The sequence below is a fragment of the Bombina bombina genome, chromosome 7, assembly GCF_027579735.1.
Source record: "Bombina bombina isolate aBomBom1 chromosome 7, aBomBom1.pri, whole genome shotgun sequence".
NCBI classification, from domain to species: Eukaryota; Metazoa; Chordata; class Amphibia; order Anura; family Bombinatoridae; genus Bombina; species Bombina bombina.
Window position 1 is genome coordinate 228363305 of NC_069505.1, and position 25743 is coordinate 228389047.

At 42.0% G+C, this 25743-nt stretch overlaps 1 protein-coding gene across 2 annotated transcripts in view; it reads right to left on the reverse strand.

Moving 5' to 3' along the window:
* The window catches only part of PIK3C2A (phosphatidylinositol-4-phosphate 3-kinase catalytic subunit type 2 alpha), a 530626-nt gene that overhangs the window by 200571 nt on the left and 304312 nt on the right, over positions 1–25743 (reverse strand). For both annotated transcript variants that reach the window (XM_053720635.1, XM_053720636.1), the window contains 2 exons: positions 21064–21231; positions 19718–19829 (listed from right to left, as the gene is read on the reverse strand). In XM_053720635.1, coding sequence (XP_053576610.1) covers positions 19718–19829; positions 21064–21231 — 280 coding nt within the window. The remainder of the gene's footprint in view (positions 1–19717; positions 19830–21063; positions 21232–25743) is intronic.

A 25743-nucleotide genomic window follows, 5' to 3' on the forward strand; every position in this document is an offset into this window, starting at 1 on the left:
ATCCTCATTTCTAAGGAATCTATTATTGTTCCCAAGAAGGGAACTCTTGTTGACGGGGACAGAGAACTTTTTTCTTTGTTCACCTTCCATCCGTGAGATCTGAGAAAGACTAGGACGATGTCCGTATGAGCCTTTGCTTTTGACAGAGACGACGCTTGAATCAGGATGTCGTCCAAGTAAGGTACTACTGCAATGCCCCTTGGTCTTAGAACCGCTAGAAGGGACCCTAGTACCTTTGTGAAAATTCTCGGAGCAGTGGCTAATCCGAATGGAAGTGCCACAAACTGGTAATGCTTGTCCAGAAAAGCGAACCTTAGGAACTGATGATGTTCCTTGTGGATAGGAATATGTAGGTACGCATCCTTTAAATCCACCGTGGTCATAAATTGACCTTCCTGGATGGTGGGAAGGATCGTTCGAATGGTTTCCATTTTGAACGATGGAACCCTGAGAAATTTGTTTAGGATCTTGAGACCTAAAATTGGTCTGAATGTTCCCTCTTTTTTGGGAACTATGAACAGGTTGGAGTAAAACCCCATCCCTTGTTCTCCTATTGGAACTGGATGAATTACTCCCATCTTTAACAGGTCTTCTACACAATGTAAGAATGCCTGTCTTTTTATTTGGTTTGAAGATAATTGAGACCTGTGGAACCTTCCCCTTGGGGGTAGATCCTTGAATTCCAGGAGATAACCTTGAGAAACTATTTCTAGTGCCCAAGGATCCTGAACATCTCTTGCCCAAGCCTGAGCAAAGAGAGAAAGTCTGCCCCCCACCAGATCCGGTCCCGGATCGGGGGCCATCCCTTCATGCTGTTTTGGTAGCAGTGGCAGGCTTCTTGGCCTGCTTACCCTTGTTCCAGCCTTGCATCGGTCTCCAGGCTGGTTTGGGTTGTGAAGTATTACCCTCTTGCTTAGAGGATGTAGAATTAGAGGCTGGTCCGTCTCTGCGAAAGGGACGAGAATTAGGCTTATTTTTAGCCTTAAAAGACCTATCCTGAGGGAGGGCGTGGCCCTTTCCCCCGGTGATGTCTGAAATAATCTCTTTCAAATCAGGACCAAACAGTGTTTTACCCTTGAAAGGGATGTTAAGCAATTTTGTCTTGGAAGACACATCCGCTGACCAAGACTTTAGCCAAAGCGCTCTGCGCGCCACGATAGCAAACCCTGAATTTTTCGCCGCTAATCTAGCTAATTGCAAAGCGGCATCTAAAATAAAAGAGTTAGCCAATTTAAGTGCTTGAACTCTGTCCATAACCTCCTCATACGAAGATTCTTTATTGAGCGACTTTTCTAGTTCTTCGAACCAGAAACACGCTGCCGTAGTGACAGGAACAATGCATGAAATTGGTTGTAGAAGGTAACCTTGCTGAACAAACATCTTTTTAAGCAAACCCTCTAATTTTTTATCCATAGGATCTTTGAAAGCACAACTATCTTCTATAGGAATAGTAGTGCGTTTGTTTAGAGTAGAAACCGCCCCCTCGACCTTGGGGACTGTCTGCCATAAGTCCTTTCTGGGGTCGACTATAGGAAATAATTTCTTAAATATAGGGGGAGGAACAAAAGGTATGCCGGGCCTTTCCCACTCCTTATTTACTATGTCCGCCACCCGCTTGGGTATAGTTAAAGCATCGGGGGGCACCGGAACCTCTAGGAACTTGTCCATCTTACATAATTTCTCTGGAATGACCAAATTGTCACAATCATCCAGAGTAGATAATACCTCCTTAAGCAGTGCGCGGAGATGTTCTAATTTAAATTTAAATGTTACAACATCAGGTTCAGCTTGTTGAGAAATTTTTCCTGAATCTGAAATTTCTCCCTCAGACAAAACCTCCCTCCTGGCCCCTTCAGATTGGTGTGAGGGTATGTCAGAACAGTTATCATCAGCGTCCTCTTGCTCTTCAGTGTTTAAAACAGAGCAATCGCGCTTTCTCTGATAAGTAGGCATTTTGGATAAAATGTTTGCAATAGAATTATCCATTACGGCCGTTAATTGTTGCATGGTAATAAGTATTGGCGCACTAGATGTACTAGGGGCCTCTTGTGTGGGCAAAACTGGTGTAGACACAGAAGAGGATGATGCAGTATCATGCTTACTCCCCTCATTTGAGGAATCATCTTGGGCAATATCATTATCTGTGGCATCATTGTCCCTACTTTGTTTGGACACTATGGCACAATTATCACATAAATTTAAATGGGGAGAAACCTTGGTTTTCATACATATAGAACATAGCTTATCTGATGGTACAGACATGTTAAACAGGCTTAAACTTGTCAACAAAGCACAAAAAACGTTTTAAAATAAAACCGTTACTGTCACTTTAAATTTTAAACTGAACACACTTTATTACTGAATATGTGAAAAAGTATGAAGGAATTGTTCAAAATTCACCAAAATTTCACCACAGTGTCTTAAAGCCTTAAAAGTATAGCACACCAAATTTGAAAGCTTTAACCCTTAAAATAACGGAACCGGAGCCGTTTTAACATTTAACCCCTATACAGTCCCAGCTATCAGCTTTGCTGAGACCCAACCAAGCCCAGAGGGGAATACGATACCAAATGACGCCTTCTATAAGCTTTTTCAGTGGTTCTTAGCTCCTCACACATGCATCTGCATGCCTTGCTCTCCAAAAACAACTGCGCATTAGTGGCGCGAAAATGAGGCTCTGCCTATGACTAGAAAAGGCCCCCATCTGAAAAAGGTGTCCAATACAGTGCCTGCCGTTTTTTAAAACAATCCCCAAGATTATAATAACTATTAAGAGTTATAATCTGCAAAATATGCTTAGCAAAGTAATCGTTTTACCAGTTTTTTAAGCCCTTATGAAGCCCTTTATTCTTTTACTTAATCTAAGAAAATGGCTTACCGGTCCCCATAGGGGAAATGACAGCCTTCCAGCATTACATAGTCTTGTTAGAAATGTGGCCAGTCATACCTCAAGCAGAAAAGTCTGCCAACTGTTTCCCCCAACTGAAGTTACTTCATCTCAACAGTCCTGTGTGGAAACAGCAATCGATTTTAGTAACGTTTGCTAAAATCATCTTCCTCTTACAAACAGAAATCTTCATCTCTTTTCTGTTTCAGAGTAAATAGTACATACCAGCACTATTTTAAAATAACAAACACTTGATTGAAGGATAAAAACTACATTTAAACACCAAAAAACTCTTAACCATCTCCGTGGAGATGTTGCCTGTGCAACGGCAAAGAGAATGACTGGGGTAGGCGGAGCCTAGGAGGGATCATGTGACCAGCTTTGCTGGGCTCTTTGCCATTTCCTGTTGGGGAAGAGAATATCCCACATGTAAGGATGACGCCGTGGACCGGACACACCTATGTTGGAGAAAAGGGAACTTTTCATGGTACGGCAGATTGATGGCAATCAAGATGAACCTCCTTCCAAGATTAATGTATCTTTTTCGAGCTTTACCCATTGGTGTCCCAATTAAGGACCTAGAGGCCTTACAGGATGATTTAGTTAAATTTTTAAGGGGGGACGGTAAGACTAGGATAGCGGCACAGGTGTTAAAACAACAGACACTTGGGGGGGGTGGGGGTTCCAAATCCGGCTGAATATTATAGGGCCTCTAGGCTAGCTCAGTCGGTTGTAATGGGGAAGAGTGACAATGAACTAATTTGGCCTAGGATAGAGGCAGAAATAGTAGGAAAACAGAATTTATGTTTACCTGATAAATTACTTTCTCCAACGGTGTGTCCGGTCCACGGCGTCATCCTTACTTGTGGGATATTCTCTTCCCCAACAGGAAATGGCAAAGAGCCCAGCAAAGCTGGTCACATGATCCCTCCTAGGCTCCGCCTACCCCAGTCATTCGACCGACGTTAAGGAGGAATATTTGCATAGGAGAAACCATATGATACCGTGGTGACTGTAGTTAAAGAAAATAAATTATCAGACCTGATTAAAAAACCAGGGCGGGCCGTGGACCGGACACACCGTTGGAGAAAGTAATTTATCAGGTAAACATAAATTCTGTTTTCTCCAACATAGGTGTGTCCGGTCCACGGCGTCATCCTTACTTGTGGGAACCAATACCAAAGCTTTAGGACACGGATGATGGGAGGGAGCAAATCAGGTCACCTAGATGGAAGGCACCACGGCTTGCAAAACCTTTCTCCCAAAAATAGCCTCAGAAGAAGCAAAAGTATCAAACTTGTAAAATTTGGTAAAAGTGTGCAGTGAAGACCAAGTCGCTGCCCTACATATCTGATCAACAGAAGCCTCGTTCTTGAAGGCCCATGTGGAAGCCACAGCCCTAGTGGAATGAGCTGTGATTCTTTCGGGAGGCTGCCGTCCGGCAGTCTCGTAAGCCAATCTGATGATGCTTTTAATCCAAAAAGAGAGAGAGAGGTAGAAGTTGCTTTTTGACCTCTCCTTTTACCGGAATAAACAACAAACAAGGAAGATGTTTGTCTAAAATCCTTTGTAGCATCTAAATAGAATTTTAGAGCGCGAACAACATCCAAATTGTGCAACAAACGTTCCTTCTTCGAAACTGGTTTCGGACACAGAGAAGGTACGATAATCTCCTGGTTAATGTTTTTGTTAGAAACAACTTTTGGAAGAAAACCAGGTTTAGTACGTAAAACCACCTTATCTGCATGGAACACCAGATAAGGAGGAGAACACTGCAGAGCAGATAATTCTGAAACTCTTCTAGCAGAAGAAATTGCAACCAAAAACAAAACTTTCCAAGATAATAACTTAATATCAACGGAATGTAAGGGTTCAAACGGAACCCCCTGAAGAACTGAAAGAACTAAGTTGAGACTCCAAGGAGGAGTCAAAGGTTTGTAAACAGGCTTGATTCTAACCAGAGCCTGAACAAAGGCTTGAACATCTGGCACAGCTGCCAGCTTTTTGTGAAGTAACACAGACAAGGCAGAAATCTGTCCCTTCAGGGAACTTGCAGATAATCCTTTTTCCAATCCTTCTTGAAGGAAGGATAGAATCTTAGGAATCTTAACCTTGTCCCAAGGGAATCCTTTAGATTCACACCAACAGATATATTTTTTCCAAATTTTGTGGTAAATCTTTCTAGTTACAGGCTTTCTGGCCTGAACAAGAGTATCGATAACAGAATCTGAGAACCCTCGCTTCGATAAGATCAAGCGTTCAATCTCCAAGCAGTCAGCTGGAGTGAGACCAGATTCGGATGTTCGAACGGACCTTGAACAAGAAGGTCTCGTCTCAAAGGTAGCTTCCATGGTGGAGCCGATGACATATTCACCAGATCTGCATACCAAGTCCTGCGTGGCCACGCAGGAGCTATCAAGATCACCGACGCCCTTTCCTGATTGATCCTGGCTACCAGCCTGGGGATGAGAGGAAACGGCGGGAATACATAAGCTAGTTTGAAGGTCCAAGGAGCTACTAGTGCATCCACTAGAGCCGCCTTGGGATCCCTGGATCTGGACCCGTAGCAAGGAACTTTGAAGTTCTGACGAGAGGCCATCAGATCCATGTCTGGAATGCCCCACAGTTGAGTGACTTGGGCAAAGATTTCCGGATGGAGTTCCCACTCCCCCGGATGCAATGTCTGACGACTCAGAAAATCCGCTTCCCAATTTTCCACTCCTGGGATGTGGATAGCAGACAGGTGGCAGGAGTGAGACTCCGCCCATAGAATGATTTTGGTCACTTCTTCCATAGCCAGGGAACTCCTTGTTCCCCCCTGATGGTTGATGTACGCAACAGTTGTCATGTTGTCTGATTGAAACCGTATGAACTTGGCCCTCGCTAGCTGAGGCCAAGCCTTGAGAGCATTGAATATCGCTCTCAGTTCCAGAATATTTATCGGTAGAAGAGATTCTTCCTGAGACCAAAGACCCTGAGCTTTCAGGGATCCCCAGACCGCGCCCCAGCCCATCAGACTGGCGTCGGTCGTGACAATGATCCACTCTGGTCTGCGGAAGGTCATCCCTTGTGACAGGTTGTCCAGGGACAGCCACCAACGGAGTGAGTCTCTGGTCCTCTGATTTACTTGTATCCTCGGAGACAAGTTTGTATAGTCCCCATTCCACTGACTGAGCATGCACAGTTGTAATGGTCTTAGATGAATGCGCGCAAAAGGAACTATGTCCATTGCCGCTACCATCAAACCTATCACTTCCATGCACTGCGCTATGGAAGGAAGAGGAACGGAATGAAGTATCCGACAAGAGTCTAGAAGTTTTGTTTTTCTGGCCTCTGTCAGAAAAATCCTCATTTCTAAGGAGTCTATTATTGTCCCCAAGAAGGGAACCCTTGTTGACGGAGATAGAGAACTCTTTTCCACGTTCACTTTCCATCCGTGAGATCTGAGAAAGGCCAGGACAATGTCCGTGTGAGCCTTTGCTTGAGGAAGGGACGATGCTTGAATCAGAATGTCGTCCAAGTAAGGTACTACAGCAATGCCCCTTGGTCTTAGCACAGCTAGAAGGGACCCTAGTACCTTTGTGAAAATCCTTGGAGCAGTGGCTAATCCGAAAGGAAGCGCCACGAACTGGTAATGCTTGTCCAGGAATGCGAACCTTAGGAACCGATGATGTTCCTTGTGGATAGGAATATGTAGATACGCATCCTTTAAATCCACCGTGGTCATGAATTGACCTTCCTGGATGGAAGGAAGAATTGTTCGAATGGTTTCCATTTTGAACGATGGAACCTTGAGAAACTTGTTTAAGATCTTGAGATCTAAGATTGGTCTGAACGTTCCCTCTTTTTTGGGAACTATGAACAGATTGGAGTAGAACCCCATCCCTTGTTCTCCTAATGGAACAGGATGAATCACTCCCATTTTTAACAGGTCTTCTACACAACGTAAGAATGCCTGTCTTTTTATGTGGTCTGAAGACAACTGAGACCTGTGGAACCTCCCCCTTGGGGGAAGCCCCTTGAATTCCAGATAACCTTGGGAGACTATTTCTAGCGCCCAAGGATCCAGAACATCTCTTGCCCAAGCCCGAGCGAAGAGAGAGAGTCTGCCCCCCACCAGATCCGGTCCCGGATCGGGGGCCAACATTTCATGCTGTCTTGGTAGCAGTGGCAGGTTTCTTGGCCTGCTTTCCCTTGTTCCAGCCTTGCATTGGTCTCCAAGCTGGCTTGGCTTGAGAAGTATTACCCTCTTGCTTAGAGGACGTAGCACTTTGGGCTGGTCCGTTTCTACGAAAGGGACGAAAATTAGGTTTATTTTTGGCCTTGAAAGGCCGATCCTGAGGAAGGGCGTGGCCCTTACCCCCAGTGATATCAGAGATAATCTCTTTCAAGTCAGGGCCAAACAGCGTTTTCCCCTTGAAAGGAATGTTAAGTAGCTTGTTCTTGGAAGACTCATCAGCTGACCAAGATTTCAACCAAAGCGCTCTGCGCGCCACAATAGCAAACCCAGAATTCTTAGCCGCTAACCTAGCCAATTGCAAAGTGGCGTCTAGGGTGAAAGAATTAGCCAATTTGAGAGCATTGACTCTGTCCATAATCTCCTCATAAGGAGGAGAATCACTATCGACCGCCTTTACCAGCTCATCGAACCAGAAACACGCGGCTGTAGCGACAGGGACAATGCATGAAATTGGTTGTAGAAGGTAACCCTGCTGAACAAACATCTTTTTAAGTAAACCTTCTAATTTTTTATCCATAGGATCTTTGAAAGCACAACTATCTTCTATGGGTATAGTGGTGCGTTTGTTTAAAGTGGAAACCGCTCCCTCGACCTTGGGGACTGTCTGCCATAAGTCCTTTCTGGGGTCGACCATAGGAAACAATTTTTTAAATATGGGGGGAGGGACGAAAGGAATACCGGGCCTTTCCCATTCTTTATTTACAATGTCCGCCACCCGCTTGGGTATAGGAAAAGCTTCTGGGAGCCCCGGGACCTCTAGGAACTTGTCCATTTTACATAGTTTCTCTGGGATGACCAACTTGTCACAATCATCCAGAGTGGATAATACCTCCTTAAGCAGAATGCGGAGATGTTCCAACTTAAATTTAAACGTAATCACATCAGGTTCAGCTTGTTGAGAAATGTTCCCTGAATCAGTAATTTCTCCCTCAGACAAAACCTCCCTGGCCCCATCAGACTGGTTTAGGGGCCCTTCAGAACCATTATTATCAGCGTCGTCATGCTCTTCAGTATCTAAAACAGAGCAGTCGCGCTTACGCTGATAAGTGTGCATTTTGGCTAAAATGTTTTTGACAGAATTATCCATTACAGCCGTTAATTGTTGCATAGTAAGGAGTATTGGCGCGCTAGATGTACTAGGGGCCTCCTGAGTGGGCAAGACTCGTGTAGACGAAGGAGGGAATGATGCAGTACCATGCTTACTCCCCTCACTTGAGGAATCATCTTGGGCATCATTGTCATTGTCACATAAATCACATTTATTTAAATGAGAAGGAACTCTGGCTTCCCCACATTCAGAACACAGTCTATCTGGTAGTTCAGACATGTTAAACAGGCATAAACTTGATAACAAAGTACAAAAAACGTTTTAAAATAAAACCGTTACTGTCACTTTAAATTTTAAACTGAACACACTTTATTACTGCAATTGCGAAAAAATATGAAGGAATTGTTCAAAATTCACCAAAATTTCACCACAGTGTCTTAAAGTCTTAAAAGTATTGCACACCAAATTTGGAAGCTTTAACCCTTAAAATAACGGAACCGGAGCCGTTTTTAACTTTAACCCCTTTACAGTCCCTGGTATCTGCTCTGCTGAGACCCAACCAAGCCCAAAGGGGAATACGATACCAAATGACGCCTTCAGAAAGTCTTTTCTATGTATCAGAGCTCCTCACACATGCGACTGCATGTCATGCCTCTCAAAAACAAGTGCGCAACACCGGCGCGAAAATGAGGCTCTGCCTATGATTTGGGAAAGCCCCTAAAGAGAAAGGTGTCTAAAAAAGTGCCTGCCGATATAATCTTATCAAAATACCCAGATTAAATGATTCCTCAAGGCTAAATATGTGTTAATAATGAATCGATTTAGCCCAGAAAAAGTCTACAGTCTTAATAAGCCCTTGTGAAGCCCTTATTTACAATCTTAATAAACATGGCTTACCGGATCCCATAGGGAAAATGACAGCTTCCAGCATTACATCGTCTTGTTAGAATGTGTCATACCTCAAGCAGCAAGAGACTGCTCACTGTTCCCCCAACTGAAGTTAATTCCTCTCAACAGTCCTGTGTGGAACAGCCATGGATTTTAGTAACGGTTGCTAAAATCATTTTCCTCATACAAACAGAAATCTTCATCTCTTTTCTGTTTCTGAGTAAATAGTACATACCAGCACTATTTTAAAATAACAAACTCTTGATTGAATAATAAAAACTACAGTTAAACACTAAAAAACTCTAAGCCATCTCCGTGGAGATGTTGCCTGTACAACGGCAAAGAGAATGACTGGGGTAGGCGGAGCCTAGGAGGGATCATGTGACCAGCTTTGCTGGGCTCTTTGCCATTTCCTGTTGGGGAAGAGAATATCCCACAAGTAAGGATGACGCCGTGGACCGGACACACCTATGTTGGAGAAATGATAGGGCTGCAGACATTATATGGGACGAAGAGAGGTTTTTGAAAGTTAAAGAATATAAATCACCGGTCACAAGGGAGGCATTAAGCTTATGGACAAAAACCATGAGAGGATTACAACTATGTAGACCAGGGTCCTTGTTGAAACCCATTAAATTTCTGATACCTAGAGATCTGAGGAGGTCGGTGAGAAAATGGGAAAATAAAGGTTTGTACAGAGTGGCAGATTTCCTACAGAATTCAAAACTACTCACATATAATCAGATCAGAGACAAAATAGAGCCAGAACCCCTACATTGGTATTTATACTTACAGGTTAGTTCATCAATACACACCTACATGTCAACACAACGGTGTTCACCACCTACTGATCTGGAGAGAATGTTAGGTGCTCCATTCAGGGGGAAAAAACTGATCTCCCGAATTTATTTGCTACTGCAAGGAGCGAGGGGCAGGTCTAAATCACCCTTAATGGAGAGATGGGAAAGGGATATTGGCAAAGTGAGAGAGAAGGATGAATGGGAGGTCTTATTGAGGGATGCAGGTAAAGGTTTAATCAGCGCTGACCTGAGAGAGAATACTATCAAGGTGTCATTCAGATGGTACCTTACGCCTACCAGAACGGCGCATTATGCGCCAACACTTGACGGTAACTGCTATAGAGGATGTCGGGAGAAGGGGACATTTAGACACATGTGGTGGGACTGCCCAGGGGTCCAGACACTTTGGGTAAAATTGTCAAAGCTGGTGAGCCAGCTCCTGAATGAAAGAGTTACACTTACAATATCACAGGTATTGCTACACGACAGGGTCAAACCCTTCAACAATTCAATTAATTGCTTCATTAGAATCCTTTGTACGTGTCTGAGAATATGTGTAGCAAGACATTGGAAGGCAGGGACACCCACATGGCAGGAAGTGACAGATAAAATAGTAGACACCTTCCACTTATCAGAGGTGGCGGCATGGTCGCAAGGTCAGCTGGAGCAGTTTAATAAGATATGGTTTTACTGGATGTTAAGGAAGGGTGAGATACAGAATCTGTGAATACAGGGTGGACTATAAGTGAACAAGAGGTAGTGTTTGTTTGTTTAATTGTGTTGATTTAATTTGCACCATTGTTAATACATTATTTTTATTATTATTATTTATAACAGATTCCGCAGCGCTGTCCATGGGGTACAAAGATAAAAGTACAGTACAATACAATAGACACCGGACAAAAGTTTAACAAACAAATACAGGGGGAATTGAGGGCCCTGTTCCCGTGGGAACTTACAATCTAGATGGGTAGGAGGGTGAGAGACAGGAGGTGGGGACTGCAAAAGGTGAGAATGATGTTAGTGAGGAGTTAGATGAGGGCAACTGTTAGGCAAGTGGAATTCATTTGTCACTGATTTGGCAATAGGCTTCCCTGAACAAGAAGGTCTTTAGGGAACGTTTAAAGGAGGAGAGGTTAGGTGAGAGTGACATCTTGAGGAAGTGCGTTCCAGAGGGTTTGTGCAGCACGAGGGAAGTCCTGTAGTCTAGCATAGGAGGAGGTGATGGTAGAAGAGGCAAGGAGATCTTAGGGGGCGGGCTGGTGCATATTTGTTGATGAGGGAGGACAGGTAGGGTGGGTAAGCATTGGTGGGGGCTTTGTAGGTCAGGCTGAGAATTTTGAATTTAATTCTGCTGTGAATGGGGAGCCAGTGAAGTGACTCGCGGAGAGGTGCAGCAGATACAGAGCGTCAGGAGAGGTGAATTAGCCTAAGAAAGACATTTAGGATGGATTGAAGGAGGCAGAGGAAGGCCAGTTAGTAGGTTATTACAGTAGTAAAGTCGGGAAATTACTAGGGAGTGGATTACATGCAATGACCAGCTGTCTGAGCAGTTGCAATATTTAAATGAGGGTGCATAGGAGGACATACGTATGTATCCTCTATGCACAGTGCAGAATAAAAGCTACCACAAAAACAGTAATAACTCTTACTATAATTTACATAATTTAAATACATTCCTGTGCACTTAAAGTGAAGGTAAACTTTCATGAATCAGTGATGTGTTTTTTAAAATGCTATTTTATAGTTATATTATTATAAGTATACATTGCAATGTATTTAGAAAAATACTTACCTTTATCTTCTGCAAAGCCGGATCGGCGATCCCCCGCCCGCAGGTCCTCTGTACATACGTCACAAATGACGAATTCGGCTTCCTCCAATCATGGCTTCCCCCCCCCAGAGCAAACATTTCGTGAGGCCATGCCGTGACTGGAGGAAGCCGGTTTCGTCATTGCTGTTTAAGTACAGCAGGAAGAAGCGGGCGGGGATTGCCGATCTGGCTTTGCAAAAGAGAAAGGTAGGTATTTTTCAAAATACGGTGCAATGTAAAGTTTCATGAATGAAAGTGCCGTTTTAAATAGTATTTTTAAAAACAGGGCACTAATTCATTAAATTTACATTCACTTTAAAAGGATATGAAAACCAAAATTTTTATTTCATGATTCAGATAGAGCAGCAATTTTAAGCAACGTACTAATTTACTCCAATTATCAATTATTCTAAACCAAAAATGGGCTGGCTCCTAAGTTTGCATTCTTGCTTTTTCAAATAAAGATACCAAGAGAACAAAGAAGAAAAAAGAAAAAATTGATAATAGGAGTAAATTAGAAAGTTGATAAAAAATTGCTCTATCTGAATCATGAAATAAAAATGTTGCTTTTCATTTCCCTTTAAATTGAGTTTTATGTCCTATTACAACAGCTTATCAGGTAAATAACTGGCTAACAAAGACAAAGCACTCAAGCAGTGACATATTCAAACAGAGCGACAATGTTCCATACATAACAAATCAGGTGGGCCTTGCCAAGAAGCCTAATATGGATGAACGTGCTCCATACAGATGGTTAACATTTGATTTTATAGATGAATATTTAAATATGCTATAATAACTTGTGTTTTCTATTCTAATCTGTTTCACTGCAATCTTCATGGCAAAATCTATGCGTTTCCAAACCCACTGTAAGGGTAATTTGAATTATCCAATCACTGTGGGCAACATTGGTTTTCTATTTTACGCTAGCTCCCGGTAGCGTGTACATACCCACACATGCTCTATTGAGGCTGCTTGTCCAGCGCATGCACAATCGGTTGAAGAGCACAGCGCTTATGTCACCAAATTCGCAGTCACGTGACCGCAGTGTCTACAGAGCCGCAGCATCAGTGCCAGCATAGAAGCAGTGGTCACACTATGTAGATAGCGCAGCGAGCTGCCGACAAACCCGGTGTCAGCATTAATCTGCCAAAAGTCTTCAATAATGAGGGTGCGCATGCGTGAGTCAACTGATTGTACTGTGCATGTGTTGGACGAGCGTGCATGGATAATTTCCATATTTAAATTAGTAGGACTCCAAAGGACTATTTTAATGTGTGTTGGACAACCTATTTCTGTGGGCTGTTTGTTACATCATGCCAGAAACAAAATAATATAGTTTATATCACTTAGAGGCTTTGTTTTGATAAAATAGTAAGTAGTATTGATTTATATTACATATATTAATCAATACAGCACACTTGTATAATTCTTTAACTGAACATTTAACATTTGTACAGAGACAGCCCACCTCTTTGCTTGAGTGCTGTTTGAACCATAAATACGTCTTCAGTAACAGTTTTAAATCTCTTGAAGGGACAGTAATGTCAAAATGAAACGTTCATGATTCAGATAGATAACGTGAATTTAAAAGGACATTAAACACTAAAATGCTAGATAGAATGATTCATTCAAAGAAAATATTAGTTTGAGAATAACATCTAGATGTATTTTATAAAGTTTTATTAGCTGTTTAAATATTTAGAAAAACAGAATTTATGTTTACCTGATAAATTACTTTCTCCAACGGTGTGTCCGGTCCACGGCGTCATCCTTACTTGTGGGATATTCTCTTCCCCAACAGGAAATGGCAAAGAGCCCAGCAAAGCTGGTCACATGATCCCTCCTAGGCTCCGCCTACCCCAGTCATTCGACCGACGTTAAGGAGGAATATTTGCATAGGAGAAACCATATGATACCGTGGTGACTGTAGTTAAAGAAAATAAATCATCAGACCTGATTAAAAAACCAGGGCGGGCCGTGGACCGGACACACCGTTGGAGAAAGTAATTTATCAGGTAAACATAAATTCTGTTTTCTCCAACATAGGTGTGTCCGGTCCACGGCGTCATCCTTACTTGTGGGAACCAATACCAAAGCTTTAGGACACGGATGAAGGGAGGGAGCAAATCAGGTCACCTAAATGGAAGGCACCACGGCTTGCAAAACCTTTCTCCCAAAAAATAGCCTCAGAAGAAGCAAAAGTATCAAACTTGTAAAATTTGGTAAAAGTGTGCAGTGAAGACCAAGTCGCTGCCCTACATATCTGATCAACAGAAGCCTCGTTCTTGAAGGCCCATGTGGAAGCCACAGCCCTAGTGGAATGAGCTGTGATTCTTTCAGGAGGCTGCCGTCCGGCAGTCTCGTAAGCCAATCTGATGATGCTTTTAATCCAAAAAGAGAGAGAGGTAGAAGTTGCTTTTTGACCTCTCCTGTTACCAGAATAAACAACAAACAAGGAAGATGTTTGTCTAAAATCCTTTGTAGCATCTAAATAGAATTTTAGAGCGCGAACAACATCCAAATTGTGCAACAAACGTTCCTTCTTCGAAACTGGTTTCGGACCCAAAGAAGGCACGACTATCTCCTGGTTAATGTTTTTGTTAGAAACAACTTTTGGAAGAAAACCAGGTTTAGTACGTAAAACCACCTTATCTGCATGGAACACCAGATAAGGAGGAGAACACTGCAGAGCAGATAATTCTGAAACTCTTCTAGCGGAAGAAATTGCAGCCAAAAACAAAACTTTCCAAGATAATAACTTAATATCAACGGAATGTAAGGGTTCAAACGGAACCCCCTGAAGAACTGAAAGAACTAAGTTGAGACTCCAAGGAGGAGTCAAAGGTTTGTAAACAGGCTTGATTCTAACCAGAGCCTGAACAAAGGCTTGAACATCTGGCACAGCTGCCAGCTCTTTGTGAAGTAACACAGACAAGGCAGAAATCTGTCCCTTCAAGGAACTTGCAGATAATCCTTTCTCCAATCCTTCTTGAAGAAAGGATAGAATCCTAGGAATCTTTACCTTGTCCCAAGGGAATCCTTTAGATTCACACCAACAGATATATTTTTTCCATATTTTGTGGTAAATTTTTCTAGTTACAGGCTTTCTGGCCTGAACAAGAGTATCAATAACAGAATCTGAGAACCCTCGCTTTGATAAGATCAAGCGTTCAATCTCCAAGCAGTCAGCTGGAGTAGGACCAGATTCGGATGTTCGAACGGACCTTGAACAAGAAGGTCTCGTCTCAAAGGTAGCTTCCATGGTGAAGCCGATGACATATTCACCAGATCTGCCTACCAAGTCCTGCGTGGTTACGCAGGAGCTATCAAGATCACCTACGCCCTCTCCTGATTGATCCTGGCTACCAGCCTGGGGATGAGAGGAAACGGCGGGAATACATAAGCTAGGTTGAAGGTCCAAGGTGCTACTAGTGCATCTACTAGAGTCGCCTTGGGATCCCTGGATCTGGACCCGTAGCAAGGAACCTTGAAGTTCTGACGAGAGGCCATCAGATCCATGTCTGGAATGCCCCACAGTTGAGTGATTTGGGCAAAGATTTCCGGATGGAGTTCCCACACCCCCGGATGCAATGTCTGACGAATCAGAAAATCCGCTTCCCAAGTTTCCACTCCTGGGATGTGGATTGCAGACAGGTGGCAGGAGCGAGTCTCCGCCCATTGAATGATTTTGGTCACTTCTTCCATCGCCAGGGAACTCCTTGTTCCCCCCTGATGGTTGATGTACGCAACAGTCGTCATGTTGTCTGATTGAAACCGTATGAACTTGGCCCTCGCTAGCTGAGGCCAAGCCTTGAGAGCATTGAATATCGCTCTCAGTTCCAGAATATTTATCGGTAGAAGAGATTCCTCCCGAGACCAAAGACCCTGAGCTTTCAGGGATCCCCAGACCGCGCCCCAGCCCATCAGACTGGCGTCGGTCGTGACAATGACCCACTCTGGTCTGCGGGAGGTCACCCCTAGCGACAGGTTGTCCAGGGACAGCCACCAACGGAGTGAGTCTCTGGTCCTCTGATTTACTTGTATCTTCGGAGACAAGTCTGTATAGTCCCCATTCCACTGACTGAGCATACACAATTGAAATGGTCTTAGATGAATGCGCGCAAAAGGAACTATGTCCATTGCCGCTACCATCAAACCTATCACTTCCATGCACTGTGCTATGGAAGGAAGAGGAATGGAAGGAAGTATCCGACAAGAGTTTAGAAGTTTTGTTTTTCTGGTCTCTGTCAGAAAAATCCTCATTTCTAAGGAGTCTATTATTGTTCCCAAGAAGGGAACTCTTGTCGACGGAGATAGAGAACTCTTTTCCACGTTCACTTACCATCCGTGAGATCTGAGAAAGGCCAGGACTATGTCCGTGTGAGCCTTTGCTTGAGGAAGGGACGACGCTTGAATCAGAATGTCGTCCAAGTAAGGTACTACAGCAATGCCCCTTGGTCTTAGCACCGCCAGAAGGGACCCTAGTACCTTTGTGAAAATCCTTGGAACAGTGGCTAATCCGAAAGGAAGCGCCACGAACTGGTAATGCTTGTCCAGGAATGCGAACCTTAGGAACCGATGATGTTCCTTGTGGACAGGAATATGTAGATACGCATCCTTTAAATCCACCGTGGTCAAGAATTGACCTTTCTGGATGGAAGGATTGTTCGAATGGTTTCCATTTTGGACGATGGAACCTTGAGAAACTTGTTTAGGATCTTGAGATCTAAGATTGGTCTGAACGTTCCCTCTTTTTTGGGAACTACGAACAGATTGGAGTAGAACCCCATCCCTCGTTCTTTTAATGGAACAGGATGAATCACTTCCAGAAGATAACCTTGGAAGACTATTTCTAGCGCCCAAGGATCCAGAACATCTCTTGCCCAAACCTGAGTGAAGAGAGAGAGTTTGCCCCCCACCAAATCCGGTCCCGGATCGGGGGCCCGCATCTCATGCTGTCTTGGGAGCAGTGGCAGGTTTCTTGGCCTGCTTTCCTTTGTTCCAGCCTTGCCTTGGTCTCCAGGCTGGATTGGCTTGAGAAGTATTACCCTCCTGCTTAGAGGACGTAGCACTTGGGGCTGGTCCGTTTCTGCGAAAGGGACGAAAATTAGGTTTATTTTTGGCCTTGAAAGACCTATTCTGAGGAAGGGCGTGGCCCTTGCCCCCAGTGATATCAAAGATAAACTCTTTCAAGTCAGGGCCAAACAGTGTTTTCCCCTTGAAAGGAATGTCAAACAATTTGTTCTTGGAAGACGCATCCGCTGACCAAGATTTTAACCAAAGCGCTCTGCGCGCCACAATAGCAAACCCAGAATTTTTCGCCGCTAACCTAGCCAATTGCAAGGTGGCGTCTAGGGTGAAAGAATTAGCCAATTTAAGAGCACGAATTCTGTCCATAATCTCCTCATAAGAAGAAGAATTACTAATAATCGCCTTTTCTAGCTCATCGCACCAGAAACACGCGGCTGTAGTGACAGGGACAATGCATGCAATTGGTTGTAGAAGGTAACCTTGCTGAACAAACATCTTTTTTAGCAAACCTTCTAATTTTTTATCCATAGGATCTTGGAAAGCACAACTATCTTCTATGGGTATAGTGGTGCGCTTGTTTAGAGTAGAAACCGCCCCCTCGACCTTGGGGACTGTCTGCCATAAGTCCTTTCTGGGGTCGACTATAGGAAACAATTTTTTAAATATGGGGGGAGGTACGAAAGGTACACCGGGCCTGTCCCATTCTTTATTAACAATGTACGCCACCCGCTTGAGTATAGGAAAAGCTTCGGGGGGCCCCGGGGCCTCTAGGAACTTGTCCATTTTACATAGTGTTTCTGGAATGACCAGATAATCACAATCATCCAAATTGGATAACACCTCCTTAAGCAGAGCGCGGAGATGTTCCAACTTAAATTTAAAAGTAATCACATCAGGTTCAGCTTGTTGAGAAATTTTTCCTGAATCTGAAATTTCTCCCTCAGACAAAACCTCCCTGGCCCCCTCAGACTGGTGTAGGGGCCCTTCAGAAACAATATCATCAGCGGCCTCATGCTCTTCAGTATTTTCTAAAACAGAGCAGTCGCGCTTTCGCTGACAAGTGGGCATATTGGCTAAAATGTTTTTGATAGAATTATCCATTACAGCCGTTAATTGTTGCATAGTAAGGAGTATTGGCGCGCTAGATGTACTAGGGGCCTCCTGTATGGGCAAAACTGGTGTAGACGAAGGAGGGGATGATGCAGTACCATGCTTACTCCCCTCACTTGAGGAATCATCTTGGGCATCATTTTTACTAAATTTATTATGACATAAATCACATCTATTTAAATGAGAAGGAACCTTGGCTTCCCCACAGTCAGAACACAATCTATCTGGTAGTTCAGACATGTTAAACAGGCATAAACTTGATAACAAAGCACAAAAAACGTTTTAAAATAAAACCGTTACTGTCACTTTAAATTTTAAACTGAACACACTTTATTACTGCAATTGCGAAAAAGTATGAAGGAATTGTTCAAAATTCACCAAAATTTTACCACAGTGTCTTAAAGCCTTAAAAGTATTGCACACCAAATTTGGAAGCTTTAACCCTTAAAATAACGGAACCGGAGCCGTTTTTATATTTAACCCCTTTACAGTCCCTGGAATCTGCTTTGCTGAGACCCAACCAAGCCCAAAGGGGAATACGATACCAAATAATGCCTTCAGAAAGACTTTTCTATGTATCAGAGCTCCACACACATGCAGCTGCATGTCATGCTGTTCTCAAAAACAAGTGCGCCATACCGGCGCGAAAATGAGGCTCTGACTATGATTAGGGAAAGCCCCAATAGAATAAAGTGTCTAAAACAGTGCCTGCCGATATTATTTTACAAAAAATACCCAGATTAAATGATTCCTCAAGGCTAAATATGTGTAAATATGATCGATTTAGCCCAGAAAATGTCTACAGTCTTAATAAGCCCTTGTGAAGCCCTTATTTACTGTGTGAATAAAAATGGCTTACCGGATCCCATAGGGAAAATGACAGCTTCCAGCATTACATCGTCTTGTTAGAATGTGTCATACCTCAAGCAGCAAAAGACTGCTCACTGTTCCCCCAACTGAAGTTAATTCCTCTCAACAGTCCTGTGTGGAACAGCCATGGATTTTAGTAACGGTTGCTAAAATCATTTTCCTCATACAAACAGAAATCTTCATCTCTTTTCTGTTTCTGAGTAAATAGTACATACCAGCACTATTTTAAAATAACAAACTCTTGATTGAATAATAAAAACTACAGTTAAACACTAAAAAACTCTAAGCCATCTCCGTGGAGATGTTGCCTGTACAACGGCAAAGAGAATGACTGGGGTAGGCGGAGCCTAGGAGGGATCATGTGACCAGCTTTGCTGGGCTCTTTGCCATTTCCTGTTGGGGAAGAGAATATCCCACAAGTAAGGATGACGCCGTGGACCGGACACACCTATGTTGGAGAAATAAGTGTAAAGTTTTAGTGTCTATAAAACAATGGGAGCTGCCATGTTGCAACTTGGGTTACGTTCTCTGCTGTGGCCATTAGGGACAGTTATAAATAGGTTACTAGAGTGTGCAGCCAATGGCGGTGAGAACACATTCCAATCAGGAACTGGAAAGCTCACAATTTCAGAATTAAATTACAGGAAAAGGGGACAAAACTTATCATTTAATATTACCATCTCAAAGTGTAAGATTTCCCATTATATGTGCTTTGTTTTCTTGTTATCCTTTGTTGAACAGTAAATCTAGATAGGCTCTATGGCAGCAGTGGTTGTTACAGTGTATGACATTGCTACCATCATTGTGGCAAACACTGCAGCCATAGAGTACTAAAGACACGTGCACGCTCCTAAGCTTCTATCGGCCTACCTAGGTTTACTCAACGACAAAGGATACTTTATGTCTAACTTTGACTTTACTGTCAGTTTAAATAAAACTTGGCCAGCAATGACTGATATTTAAGTGGGGGAATAGTTGCAGCTACAACTTAAGTCATTTAAAAAAAAAAAAAAATTAGAACCCTTACTTGCAAAACTATTTTTTGCATTGGATTTGTTTTCCGGTTAATTGTGCCGGCACCTGGGCTTGCGTGGAATGATGTCCAAAGGTTCAGAAGTTTCGTTCCACATGTTAAAAGTCTAAATTAAAAAAAAACAAAACAGAAGACTTTAAAGAAAAAACACAAGTGTAGTCAAAATATATCTGGGTTGACAGAAAACAAAATCTTCACAATGTTACAAACAGATTAAACACAATTTATGGAAAGTTTGAATAATCTATAAATAAAGCAAGTCGGAATGATTAGAGATTTAAAAAAACTGCAATGAAAACTCAATCGTAAATGCTTATAAAGCAGATACATTACAATGTAGTTATTAATAAACATTTGATAGAAATAACAGAAGACTTTATAGTGGTTTCTTCGGTGGTTTTAAAACAGACATACACAACTGCACCCGCTACGCACACATTTATACCCGCTATGCACACAATTATACCTGCTATTCACACAATTATACACAATTATACTTGCTACGCACACAATTACACAATTATACCTGCTACGTACACACAATTATACACAATTATACCTGCTATGCACACAATTATACTTGCTACGCACACAATTACACAATTATACCTGCTATGTACACACAATTATACCTGCTATGTACACACAATTATACCTGCTACACACACAATTATACCTGCTACGCACACAATTATACCGGCTACGCACACAATTATACACAATTATACCTGCTATTCACACAAGTATACCTGCTACGCACACAATTATACACAATTATACCTGCTATGCACACAATTACACAATTATACCTGCTATGTACACACAATTATACCTGCTACATACACACAATTATACCTGCTACGCACACAATTATACACAATTATACCTGCTACGCACACAATACCTGCTACGAACACAATGATACCTGCTACGTACACAATTATACACAATTATACCTGCTACGCACACGATACCTGCTACGTACACAATTATACACAATTATACCTGCTACGCACACAATTATACCTGCTACGCACACGATGATACCTGCTACGCACACGATTATACCTGCTACGCACACGATTATACCTGCTACGCACACAATTATACCTGCTACGCACACAATTATACCTGCTACGCACACAATTATACCTGCTACGCACACAATTATACCTGCTACGCACACAATTATACCTGCTACGCACACAATTATACCTGCTACGTACACGATTATATTTGCTAACAATAAGTGTATTCAGGTCTATAACGTTATGAACTTTTAAGATAAAATAACAAGAAAGAGGCGCCAACATTACATTTTTACAACGTTATGAACTTGCCTTTTAAAATTGAACAGTGGTAGAGATACCTGACCTAATAGCTCAGGTCCTTTCCTCTGTTTGTTAGAATCAGGAGAGCCTCCACTATTTGGATTCAATAGTCCATAAAGTTTGAGTTGCAGAGTGGATTCAAGCGGCAGTTGTGCTATCTGAATGGGAAAAATGATCCTGGGGGAAAAAATAAACCAGATAGTGATTTTATAGCAGAGATCTACAGAGAAACTACACACAAAGCTAACAGATAAAACAGCAAATTTGTTGCAATAGCGTTTATTTTGTATGTATACCATGTGGTGCTCCATTACAGTACCATTTATTTTGTATGTATACCATGTGGCACTCCATTATAGTAACATTTATTTTGTATGTATAACATGTGGCGCTCCATTATAGTAACATTTATTTTGTACGTATACCAAGTGGCACTCCATTCTAGTAGCATAGTAACATTTATTTTGTATGTATACCATGTGGCGCTCCATTCTAGTAGCATAGTAAAATTTATTTTGTATGTATACCATGTGGCGCTCTATTATAGTAACATTTATTTTGTATGTATACCATGTGGCGCTCCATTGTAGTAACATTTATTTTGTATGTATACCATGTGGCGCTCCATTCTAGTAGCATAGTAACATTTATTTTGTATGTATACCATGTGGTGCTCCATTCTAGTAACATAGTAACATTTATTTTGTATGTATACCATGCGCTCCATTATAGTAACCTTTAATTTGTATGTATACCATGTGGTGCTCCATTATAGTAGCATATAACCTCCTACCCTTCTAAATTGTAAGTTCCAACGGGAATAGGGCCCTCAATCCCTCCTGTATGTGTTTGTAAATTTTGTCCTGTATCTTACAAGTCTTGTATTGTTTTATTTAAATGAATTGTATCCATGGACAGCGCTGCGGAATATGTTGGCGCTTAATAAATAAAGTATAATAATAATAATAATAATAATATTATTAACAAATTTTGATGGCAAAATAAGAACCACAGACCCAACAAGTCTGCCTAGAATTTCCTAAAAGACTTATTTAGTTCATATGAAGGCTTTATGCTTATCCCAAGTATTAAATAGTCTGTAAGATAGCCTTATGCTTATCCCAGGTATTAAATAGTCTGTAGGATAGCCTTATGCTTATCCCAAGTATTAAATAGTCTGTAGGATAGCCTTATGCTTATCCCAGGTATTAAATAGTCTGTAGGATAGCCCAATGCTTATCCCAGGTATTAAATAGTCTGTAGGATAGCCCAATGCTTATCCCAGGTATTAAATAGACTGTAGGATAGCCCAATGCTTATCCCAGGTATTAAATAAATAGTCTGTAGGATAGCCCAATGCTTATCCCAGGTATTAAATAGACTGTAGGATAGCCCAATGTTTATCCCAGGTATTAAATAGTCTGTAGGATAGCCCAATGCTTATCCCAGGTATTAAATAGTCTGTAGGATAGCCCAATGCTTATCCCAGGTATTAAATAGACTGTAGGATAGCCCAATGCTTATCCCAGGTATTAAATAGACTGTAGGATAGCCCAATGCTTATCCCAGGTATTAAATAGACTGTAGGATAGCCCAATGCTTATCCCAGGTATTAAATAGACTGTAGGATAGCCCAATGCTTATCCCAGGTATTAAATAGACTGTAGGATAGCCCAATGCTTATCCCAGGTATTAAATAGACTGTAGGATAGCCCAATGCTTATCCCAGGTATTAAATAGTCTGTAGGATAGCCCAATGCTTATCCCAGGTATTAAATAGTCTGTAGGATAGCCCAATGCTTATCCCAGGTATTAAATATTCTCTAGGATGGCCTTATCGTTATAATATATAATAAAAAAAAACTACTGTACAAAGGTCTCAAACCTTTACTCCAGGGAACACCGCTTACAAAAGACAGTACCGCCCTCAATGAGACTACAGACAAGTACAGAGCCTTGCACTTCTTCATCTGTGTAACATAACAAATGTTCAGGCTAAAGCAAATGTATTAAACACTTTTTTGTTGCAAAGTTTAAAAACACTTAGAAAGAAAAAAAACATACACAAACATACAATTCTTTAGCTAGATCTATGACTTTGCTCTATCTCACTAAAGCAATAGCCGTCTAGGTCTGTGGGAGAAAAAACAGAATTTATGCTTAGCTGATAAATTTCTCTCTCTTGTGATGTATCAAGTCCACGGATTCATCCATACTTGTGGGATATTCTCCTTCATTACAGGAAGTGGCAAAGAGAGCACCCACAGCAGAGCTGTCTATATAGTTCCTCCCTTAGCTCCACCCCCCCAGTCATTCGACCGAAGGCTAGGAAGAAAAAGGAGAAACTATAGGGTGCAGAGGTGACTGAAGTTTTTTAAATAAAAATATACTACCTGTCTTAAATAGACAGGGCGGGCCGTGGACTCGATACATCACAAGAGAAAGAAATTTATCAGGTAAGCATAAATTCTGTTTTCTCTTGTAAGATGTATCGAGTCCACGGATTCACCCATACTTGTGGGATACCAATACCAAAGCTTTAGGACACGGATGAAGGGAGGGACAAGACAGGTACCTTAAACGGCAGGCACCACTGCTTGTAGAACCTTTCTCCCAAAAATAGCCCCCGAAGAAGCAAAAGTATCGAATTTGTAAAATTTGGAAAAAGTATGAAGCGAAGACCAAGTCGCCACCTTACAAATCTGTTCAACAGAAGCCTCATTTTTAAAAGCCCATGTGGAAGCCACTGCTCTAGTAAAATGAGCAGTAATTCTTTCAGGAGGCTGCTGGCCAGCAGTCTCATAAGCCAAATGGATGATGCTTTTCAGCCAGAGAGAGAAAATAAAAACTAAACATTTTTGTCACCACACTCACTTTACCCTTCCTAGTACTTAGAGTAGGCAAAGAGAATGACTGGGGGTGGAGCTAAGGGAGGAGCTATACAGACAGCTCTGCTATGGGTGCTCTCTGCCACTTCCTGTAAGAAAGGAGAATATCCCACAAGTATGGATGAATCCGTGGACTCAATACATCTTACAAGAGAAACAACAACAATAACATTGTTTTCAGGATACAGAGTGTGAAACAATTACTGGATGTTATGGTTTGATTTCTACCTCAGCTTTCACTTCTCAGTCAGGTAACATTTGTTGGCTATGTGGTGACATGTATAGAGGATCATTAATACTTTTAAAAACAACAAGTTATTTGTGTGGTAGCTGAAAAATAATAAAATATCAACAGTATAACTAATTAAACAAAAAACAAAATGTATGCTTACCTGATAAATGTATTTATTGCTTAACACGGTGAGTCCACGGATCATCATCAATTACTGTTTGGAACACCACCCCCGGCCAGCAGGAGGAGGCAAAGAGCACCACAGCAAAGCTGATAATCACTTTCCCACCCACAATCCCCAGTCATTTGACGAAAGGAAAGGAGAGAAAGGAAGTTACACAAGGTGCAGAGGTGCCTGAGGTTTATACAAAAAAAAATGACTGTCTGAAAAATACAGGGCGGGACATGGATTCACTGTGTCAAGAAATAAACAAATTTATCAGGTAAGCATAAATTTTGTTTTCTTTCTAATGACACCGTGAGTCCACGGATCATCATCAATTATTGTTGGGAACCAATACCCAAGCTAGAGGACACAGATGATAAGGGAGGGACAAGACAGGTAACCTAAACAGAAGGCACCACAGCTTGAAGAAACTTTCTCCCAAAAGAAGCCTCAGCCGAGGCAAAAGTATCGAATTTATAGAATTTGGAAAAAGTATGCAAAGATGACCAAGTTGCAGCCTTGCAAATCTGATCCACAGAAGCTTCATTATTGAAGGCCCAGGAATAAGACACAGCCCTCGTGGAATGAGCTGTGATTTTCACAGGAGGTTGCTGTCCAGCATTTTCATACGCCATACGAATAACACTCTTCAGCCAAAAGGAAAGTGAAGTAGTCGTAGCTTTCTGACCCTTGCGTTTCCCAGAAAAACAAACAAAGCAGAAGACTGACGAAAGTCCTTAGTCGCTTGTAGATAGAATTTTAGCACTGGCACAACATCTAGGTTATGCAACAAATGTTCCTTATGAGAAGAAGGGTTAGGACACAAAGAAGGAAAAATGATTTCCTGATTAATATTCTTGACCGAAACAACTTTAGGCAGGAAACTAAATTTAGTACGCAGAACCACCTTATCAGAATGAAAGATAAGATAAGGGGAATTACACTATAACGCCGAGAGTTCAGAAACTCTGAGCAGAGGAAATAGCCACAAGAAACAAAACCTTCCAAGATAACAACTTAATATCTAAGCAATGCATAGGCTCAAACGGAGCCTGCAGTAAAACCTTAAGAACAAGATTAAGACTCCAGGGAGGAGAAGCAGGTTTAAACACAGGCCTGATTCTGACCAAGGCCTGACAATAAGATTGCACGCCTGGCCAGACACTTATGCAACAAAATAGACAACGCTGAAATCTGACCCTTCAGAGTACTAGCCGACAAACCCTTCTCCAGACCCTCCTGGAGAAAGGACAAAATCCTAGGAATCCTGACTCTATTCCAAGAGTATCCTTTGGATTCACACCAATACAAATATTTATGCCATATCTTATGGTAAATCCTACAGGTCACAGGCTTACGAGCCCGGATCAAGGTCTTAATGACCAACTCTGAAAACCCAAGCA